Source organism: Hippoglossus hippoglossus, chromosome 16, assembly GCF_009819705.1.
Source record: "Hippoglossus hippoglossus isolate fHipHip1 chromosome 16, fHipHip1.pri, whole genome shotgun sequence".
NCBI classification, from domain to species: Eukaryota; Metazoa; Chordata; class Actinopteri; order Pleuronectiformes; family Pleuronectidae; genus Hippoglossus; species Hippoglossus hippoglossus.
This window is the reverse complement of record NC_047166.1, coordinates 20,455,717-20,464,706: the sequence shown is the minus strand read 5'-3', so window position 1 is coordinate 20,464,706 and position 8,990 is coordinate 20,455,717. Positions and strand designations below refer to the sequence as shown.

At 42.5% G+C, this 8,990-nt stretch overlaps 1 protein-coding gene across 2 annotated transcripts; it reads right to left on the bottom strand.

Annotated features, from left to right (window-relative positions):
• Positions 1-7,016: 7,016 nt before the first annotated feature.
• On the bottom strand, positions 7,017-8,246 carry si:ch211-198c19.1. 2 transcript variants are annotated; one of them, XM_034611975.1, is made up of 3 exons: positions 8,077-8,246; positions 7,432-7,971; positions 7,017-7,240 (listed from the first exon to the last, which is right to left on the bottom strand). In XM_034611975.1, the coding sequence occupies exons 2-3, from the start codon at positions 7,941-7,943 to the stop codon at positions 7,228-7,230; spliced, it is 525 nt and encodes a 174-aa protein (XP_034467866.1). In that variant the 5' UTR covers positions 7,944-7,971; positions 8,077-8,246; the 3' UTR covers positions 7,017-7,227. The 2 variants fall into 2 exon arrangements, with proteins under 2 accessions (XP_034467866.1, XP_034467865.1); XM_034611974.1 differs by having other exon boundaries at positions 7,017-7,256; positions 7,338-7,971; positions 8,077-8,244.
• Between the last annotated feature and the right edge of the window lie 744 nt (positions 8,247-8,990).

The following is an 8,990-nucleotide window of genomic DNA, read 5'->3' as shown; positions in this document are numbered from 1 at the left end:
AAAATGCTTGAAGCATCCAAGAGCTATTAAAGTGGTCTCATATTGGATTACCAGATTTCCACATTAGTGATGGACGATGGGTGTCGAAGAGAAGCAATCAGATTGGGCCCAATTATGTACGTCTCTTTTGCATCATAATGTGCAGACGCGTAGACCTGGTCGATGTGCCTGTTGTTGGTGTTGTATTTGACCAGAACTCTGTCCATGTTGCTTTCACGGGCCCTTTGTTCTTTGTACTTCTTGAATTCATCCGGCAGGTCCTCAGCATGATGAGCGTTGAGGTTCCCGACAGTGTAGTACCTGTACTGCCGTTTATCCCCTATCACTGGAAGCAGGGGCTTGGCTCCATGGTTCTTAAACTCATGGAACCCAAACATTCCCTTTGTGGGATCACAATCAGTCACCATGTTGTTGTCCAGGCATTTCTGTACGTACCACACCAGCAGCTTGAGGCCGTGGCGAGGCGGTGGTTGGCCAAAACCGCTGTCCTGCAGCTCTTGGTCTGAGTCCAGGGTTTTTAGAGATGAGGTCAGAATGAGTGAGAACAGCAGTGTGAAATAAAACAAGAGCTGCATCTCGTTTCCGTGGCCACGTCAAGGTTATCTATGAAAAAAGACACATCGTGATATCTCGCTGTAAAAAAAGCCTCTTTATGTCGTGGCAGTCTAAGTACAGTGAACACAGAGCAGCCTTTCACAACTTACCTGCTAGTTGGTAATGTCAGGAACAAATTTGAGTGTAACAGCCTCGTGCTTTCTGCTGCAGATGAAAGAGCGGCTCGGCCCTGTGGGTGACTTCTATCTGTTTGGTCTGTGTAGGATGAAAGCAGCCTACTTGTCCTTTTGACCAGAGGTAAAGCTCTTTTCACTCTCTATTTGTGATGAAAGAGGAAGCAGTGTGTTTGCTGCACAGCTGGGCTCTGCAGTGGGTTTGGTTTCAATTTAGACATGTTAAGCCTCAGCTTGAATTATCCACACGTGTAATTTTGACAGAAGCAAAGTAGATGCATCAAAGTTGGTGTGTGAAGAAACTGTAGATTCTCACATCGGATTAATTCGGTGTGTTATTGTGAAATCATCATGACACTGCACATGATAAGAGGACAGACAAATATCAAGGTTTAGGATGAAAAGATTGTAAAGGGCACGTAAAACAAAAGTTTTCACTTCCGCTTTCACGCTCACATGTGAATAACACCGGCAGCTCTGTGGTGTCTGAGTGTAGTTGTAGCTGAACAACATGAAAGTAAGCCGTCTGAACGTTTTCTCACAGTTAGTGGTGATGTCAAGTTCTTATACTGCCCTCTGGGGGGGCGTCACAAATAATAAATGGTCTGTATTTATATAGCGCTTATCTAGTCTTGATGTATATTGGGTTCAGTATCTGGATACGTGGGTTCTGTATAATAAGCAGCAATTACAACATTGACTTATTATAACTTTATACAGTTGTGGTGAATAGTTGCCTTTGTAAAGCTAGGGTTGGTAATCCTGGAAAAGTTAGCAACAGCAGGTTACACTTTGAAAAAATGCAACCGATACATCCCAATCCCCATTGGCCCTCTTGTCAAAGCTCCGCCCGCAAAACACATGAACGTGCACTGACTGACAACTGCTAGAAGACGACTTTCGTGACTCGCTCACTTACTCCTGACTCTCCTCTCTGCTTCAGCAGCTGAAGACTCTGATCATGCACATTAAGAGCACGGGCAGGTGGGTCGGATAGAGAGAGCCATGTACACCAGCCAATCATGTAATTCCGTCTGAATGAAATGGTCGTGATTACAGTCCTGCGAGGGCCACAGACACCAGCTTCTCTTCTTGTTTTCCCCAAACGACTTTATTATTATTTATGGCTGTCAAGACGTGAAGATGATTTCAACAAATAAGATAAAAAGTGTTTCAGGAACAACTTACCAACCCTACCTTTAAACATCCAGCAGTCCAATGTTTATCCTCATTGGACCCCGGTCTCCACCAACTCCTGAGAAAAGTATTTGGATCTTTAGCTGCTAAATTCTTCACGATGTTCAAACGCTCGTCTCCAACTGCAGTGAGGAGTGGGTTTATAAACGCTTTGCCTGCTTCTGGTGGAAACCACGTTGAGCATCGAGTCTGCATCAGAAGTTGGTAAGTTGTGAGTCACAAGAACAACACAATGAGCCCTAAGATGATCAGCTACTATGTAGAGCTACTGCAAAAATGTCACAGCACTGAAACCCCAATCGCTACTTGAGATGGTTCACTCAGATATCTTGCACTGCTCTGTAGTCCCTGTAATTTCGGTTCTCTTATTTTAAATAGATGTAAAAGGTAAATGGACTGTATGGAGCTTTTCCAGTCTTATCGACCACTCAAAGCACTTTCCATTTACAAACACATTCATACAGCCCTTCTATATGCAGTACTTTTACTATCACACACAATTTATGCACAGTAGGCACAGCAGTCAGGGGAAATTAGGGGTTCAGTATTTTGCCCAAGACACTTCTGAATGTGGATTGGAGAAGCTGGGGATCGAACAAGTGACATTCTAGTGAGTAGATGACCCGCTCTGTACCTCCTGAACCACAGCCACTCCACATGTTCTGCTTTTGCTTATTGTATTCTTCAACTTTACTTGTATAAATGCTTTTTGTGTCTTGTTATATTGTCTTTTTGGCTGCAACAGTGAATCCAACCCTAGGAATGCAAATGTCAGTGACAGACTGACAGCATGATTAAGTTTCCTTGTGGGCCGTGACTCTTTCACAATGAATGATCTTTTTTTCCCTTTCTCTTTTAAGGTAAATTTAATGAGTATCTATGGCCTGCGGGAGCTGGAGGGGGGGAACACCATCCACTCCAGCCAGTGTTGACAATATATTTGCAGATTTTTCGGATAAAACTGTAAAACTATCCTTTTAGCTTTTTAACTAGCTTTTCTTGCTTTGTCAAAGTTATTCAACAGAAAAAGGGAAGACAAACTTTAGAAGTATCATCCAAACTCTTCATACATAACAACTCGTTTTTTTTGTACACACACATTTCCCTGTAGCCTACAATGACAGATATTCACCAACATATCAGGTGCACTCACTTTCAGTGTTACTGCCATAAAGGTGCTGGTTCATTGTCATCATTGTCTGACTGCTCATGATTGCAACCCATTGGATTTTGTTATCCCAGTGGATAAATACGATGTAATCACGAAAAGATTAGTCATGACAATACTCTGCAGTAAGAGAATTTGACATTAAACAGTTAAGACCACACATAAGGATGGAATTTTCCTAACACACAAACACACTCACTGAAACAACCACGTCTCTCGTTACTGAGCAAAAAATTATCCAAAGCGTCACATTCTAACATGTTTCATACTGGTCAAACACACTTTGTTGAAAGCATGCTAAGTGTTAAGCAGGCTTATCAAAAAAATTCCACAAAACTGTGCTTCAAATATTCAAATTCAAAGAGACTTTATTAACATGACCATAGTGAATTACAATATTGTCAAAGCACACTGCACATGGCAGAATCAACAGGGAAAAAAGTACTTTCTCAGCAATCAACAGAACATCGTTAAACCACAGTTTGAATACCAATGTCAAAAAGCCTGAGAATAAGCTCATCAAAGTATTTGTTCAAGTCTACAAAGAAGCAGCAGCAGCCAAATACAACATATATCATTCAAGATTGTTTAAAATGCTTGAAGCATCCCAGAGCTATTAAAGTGGTCTCATATTGGATTACCAGATTTCCACATTAGTGATGGACGATGGGTGTCGAAGAGAAGCAATCAGATTGGGCCCAATTATGTACGTCTCTTTTGCATCATAATGTGCAGACGCGTAGACCTGGTCGATGTGCCTGTTGTTGGTGTTGTATTTGACCAGAACTCTGTCCATGTTGCTTTCACGGGCCCTTTGTTCTTTGTACTTCTTGAATTCATCCGGCAGGTCCTCAGCATGATGAGCGTTGAGGTTCCCGACAGTGTAGTACCTGTACTGCCGTTTATCCCCTATCACTGGAAGCAGGGGCTTGGCTCCATGGTTCTTAAACTCATGGAACCCAAACATTCCCTTTGTGGGATCACACAGAGCCACCATGTTGTTGTCCAGGCAAATCCGAACGTACCACACCAGCAGCTTGAGGCCGTGGCGAGGCGGTGGTTGGCCAAAACCGCTGTCCTGCAGCTCTTGGTCTGAGTCCAGGGTTTTTAGAGATGAGGTCAGAATGAGTGAGAACAGCAGTGTGAAATAAAACAAGAGCTGCATCTCGTTTCCGTGGCCACGTCAAGGTTATCTATGAAAAAAGACACATCGTGATATCTCGCTGTAAAAAAAGCCTCTTTATGTCGTGGCAGTCTAAGTACAGTGAACACAGAGCAGCCTTTCACAACTTACCTGCTAGTTGGTAATGTCAGGAACAAATTTGAATGTAACAGCCTCGTGCTTTCTGCTGCAGATGAAAGAGCGGCTCGGCCCTGTGGGTGACTTCTATCTGTCTGGTCTGTGTAGGATGAAAGCAGCCTACTTGTCATTTTGACCAGAGGTGAAGCTCTTTTCACTCTCTATTTGTGATGAAAGAGGAAGCAGTGTGTTTGCTGCACAGCTGGGCTCTGCAGTGGGTTTGGTTTCAATTTAGACATGTTAAGCCTCAGCTTGAAATATCCACACGTGTAATTTTGACAGAAGCAAAGTAGATGCATCAAAGTTGGTGTGTGAAGAAACTGTAGATTCTCACATCGGATTAATTTGGTGTGTTATTGTGAAATCATCATGACACTGCACATGATAAGAGGACAGACAAATATCAAGGTTTAGGATGAAAAGATTGTAAAGGGCACGTAAAACAAAAGTTTTCACTTCCGCTTTCACGCTCACATGTGAATAACACCGGCAGCTCTGTGGTGTCTGAGTGTAGTTGTAGCTGAACAACATGAAAGTAAGCCGTCTGAACGTTTTCTCACAGTTAGTGGTGATGTCAAGTTCTTATACTGCCCTCTGGGGGGGCGTCACAAATAATAAATGGTTTGTATTTATATAGCGCTTATCTAGTCTTGATGTATATTGGGTTCAGTATCTGGATACGTGGGTTCTGTATAATAAGCAGCAATTACAACATTGACTTATTATAACTTTATACAGTTGTGGTGAATAGTTGCCTTTGTAAAGCTAGGGTTGGTAATCCTGGAAAAGTTAGCAACAGCAGGTTACACTTTGAAAAAATGCAACCGATACATCCCAATCCCCATTGGCCCTCTTGTCAAAGCTCCGCCCGCAAAACACATGAACGTGCACTGACTGACAACTGCTAGAAGACGACTTTCGTGACTCGCTCACTTACTCCTGACTCTCCTCTCTGCTTCAGCAGCTGAAGACTCTGATCATGCACATTAAGAGCACGGGCAGGTGGGTCGGATAGAGAGAGCCATGTACACCAGCCAATCATGTAATTCCGTCTGAATTAAATGGTCGTGATTACAGTCCTGCGAGGGCCACAGACACCAGCTTCTCTTCTTGTTTTCCCCAGACGACTTTATTATTATTTATGGCTGTCAAGACGTGAAGATGATTTCAACAAATAAGATAAAAAGTGTTTCAGGAACAACTTACCAACCCTACCTTTAAACATCCAGCAGTCCAATGTTTATCCTCATTGGACCCCGGTCTCCACCAACTCCTGAGAAAAGTATTTGGATCTTTAGCTGCTAAATTCTTCACGATTTTCAAACGCTCGTCTCCAACTGCAGTGAGGAGTGGGTTTATAAACGCTTTGCCTGCTTCTGGTGGAAACCACGTTGAGCATCGAGTCTGCATCAGAAGTTGGTAAGTTGTGAGTCACAAGAACAACACAATGAGCCCTAAGATGATCAGCTGCTATGTAGAGCTACTGCAAACATGTCACAGCACTGAAACCCCAATCGCTACTTGAGATGGTTCACTCAGATATCTTGCACTGCTCTGTAGTCCCTGTAATTTCAGTTCTCTTATTTTAAATAGATGTAAAAGGTAAATGGACTGTATGGAGCTTTTCCAGTCTTATCGACCACTCAAAGCACTTTCCATTTACAAACACATTCATACAGCCTTTCTATATGCAGTACTTTTACTATCACACACAATTTATGCACTGTAGGCACAGCAGTCAGGGGAAATTAGGGGTTCAGTATTTTGCCCAAGACACTTCTGAATGTGGATTGAAGAAGCTGGGGATCGAACAAGTGACATTCTAGTGAGTAGATGACCCGCTCTGTACCTCCTGAACCACAGCCACTCCACATGTTCTGCTTTTGCTTATTGTATTCTTCAACTTTACTTGTATAAATGCTTTTTGTGTCTTGTTATATTGTCTGTTTGGCTGCAACAGTGAATCCAACCCTAGGAATGCAAATGTCAGTGACAGACTGACAGCATGATTAAGTTTCCTTGTGGGCCGTGACTCTTTCACAATGAATGATCTTTTTTTCCCTTTCTCTTTTAAGGTAAATTTAATATGAGTATCTATGGCCTGCGGGAGCTGGAGGGGGGGAACACCATCCACTCCAGCCAGTGTTGACAATATATTTGCAGATTTTTCAGATAAAACTGTAAAACTATCCTTTTAGCTTTTTAACTAGCTTTTCTTGCTTTGTCAAAGTTATTCAACAGAAAAAGGGAAGACAAACTTTAGAAGTATCATCCAAACTCTTCATACATAACAACTCGTTTTTTTTGTACACACACATTTCCCTGTAGCCTACAATGACAGATATTCACCAACATTTCAGGTGCACTCACTTTCAGTGTTACTGCCATAAAGGTGCTGGTTCATTGTCATCATTGTCTGACTGCTCATGATTGCAACCCATTGGATTTTGTTATCCCAGTGGATAAATACGATGTAATCACGAAAAGATTATTCATGACAATACTCTGCAGTAAGAGAATTTGACATTAAACAGTTAAGACCACACATAAGGATGGAATTTTCCTAACACACAAACACACTCACTGAAACAACCACGTCTCTCGTTACTGAGCAAAAAATGATCCAAAGCGTCACATTCTAACATGTTTCATACTGGTCAAACACACTTTGTTGAAAGCATGCTAAGTGTTAAGCAGGCTTATCAAAAAAATTCCACAAAACTGTGCTTCAAATATTCAAATTCAAAGAGACTTTATTAACATGACCATAGTGAATTACAATATTGTCAAAGCACACTGCACATGGCAGAATCAACAGGGAAAAAAGTACTTTCTCAGCAATCAACAGAACATCGTTAAACCACAGTTTGAATACCAATGTCAAAAAGCCTGAGAATAAGCTCATCAAAGTATTTTTTCAAGTCTACAAAGAAGCAGCAGCAGCCAAATACAACATATATCATTCAAGATTGTTTAAAATGCTTGAAGCATCCCAGAGCTATTAAAGTGGTCTCATATTGGATTACCAGATTTCCACATTAGTGATGGACGATGGGTGTCGAAGAGAAGCAATCAGATTGGGCCCAATTATGTACGTCTCTTTTGCATCATAATGTGCAGACGCGTAGACCTGGTCGATGTGCCTGTTGTTGGTGTTGTATTTGACCAGAACTCTGTCCATGTTGCTTTCAGGGTCACTGCGGTTGTAGTACTTCCTGACTTCATACGGCAGGTCCTCAGCATGATGAGCGTTGAGGTTCCCGACAGTGTGGTACCCGTACTGCTGTTTATCCTTTATCACTGGAAGCAGGTGGCTGGGTCCTCGGTTCAGAAACTTATGGAACCCATACACTCCCTTTGTGGGATCACACAGAGCCACCATGTTGTTGTCCAGGCATTTCTGTACGTACCACACCAGCAGCTTGAGGCCGTGGCGAGGCGGTGGTTGGCCAAAACCGCTGTCCTGCAGCTCTTGGTCTGAGTCCAGGGTTTTTAGAGATGAGGTCAGAATGAGTGACAACAGCAGTGTGAAATAAAACAAGAGCTGCATCTCGTTTCCGTGGCCACGTCAAGGTTATCTATGAAAAAAGACACATCGTGATATCTCGCTGTAAAAAAAAAAAGCCTCTTTATGTCGTGACAGTCTAAGTACAGTGAACACAGAGCAGCCTTTCACAACTTACCTGCTAGTTGGTAATGTCAGGAACAAATTTGAGTGTAACAGCCTCGTGCTTTCTGCTGCAGATGAAAGAGCGGCTCGGCCCTGTGGGTGACTTCTATCTGTCTGGTCTGTGTAGGATGAAAGCAGCCTACTTGTCCTTTTGACCAGAGGTGAAGCTCTTTTCACTCTCTATTTGTGATGAAAGAGGAAGCAGTGTGTTTGCTGCACAGCTGGGCTCTGCAGTGGGTTTGGTTTCAATTTAGACATGTTAAGCCTCAGCTTGAAATATCCACACGTGTAATTTTGACAGAAGCAAAGTAGATGCATCAAAGCTGGTGTGTGAAGAAACTGTAGATTCTCACATCGGATTAATTCGGTGTGTTATTGTGAAATCATCATGACACTGCACATGATAAGAGGACAGACAAATATCAAGGTTTAGGATGAAAAGATTGTAAAGGGCACGTAAAACAATTGTTTTTCACTTCTGCTTTCACGCTCACATGTGAATAACACCGGCAGCTCTGTGGTGTCTGAGTGTAGTTGTAGCTGAACAACATGAAAGTAAGCCGTCTGAACGTTTTCTCACAGTTAGTGGTGATGTCAAGTTCTTATACTGCCCTCTGGGGGGCGTCACATGTAATAAATGGTCTGTATTTGTATGGTGCTTATCTAGTCGTATATTGATGTATATTGGGTTCAGTATCTGGACACGTGGGTTCTGTATAATAAGCAGTGTTGGGACCTGGTATTTGTGAACTACAGTTCGGCCTACCTGTGTAGTCAGGGCCTGGGCGCATGTCCTTTGTTCCGGAGACAAACCAGAGCCTCCAGAACTCAGATGACCCGCTCTGTACCACCTGAACCACAGCCACTCCACATGTTCTGCTTTTGCTTATTGTATTCTTCAACTTTACTTGTATAAATGCTTTTTGT

What these genes read in the sequence shown, in the direction of transcription:
- si:ch211-198c19.1 (XM_034611974.1), bottom strand. Translation starts at nt 7,943, where the DNA reads ATGCAGCTCTTGTTTTATTTCACACTGCTGTTGTCACTCATTCTGACC.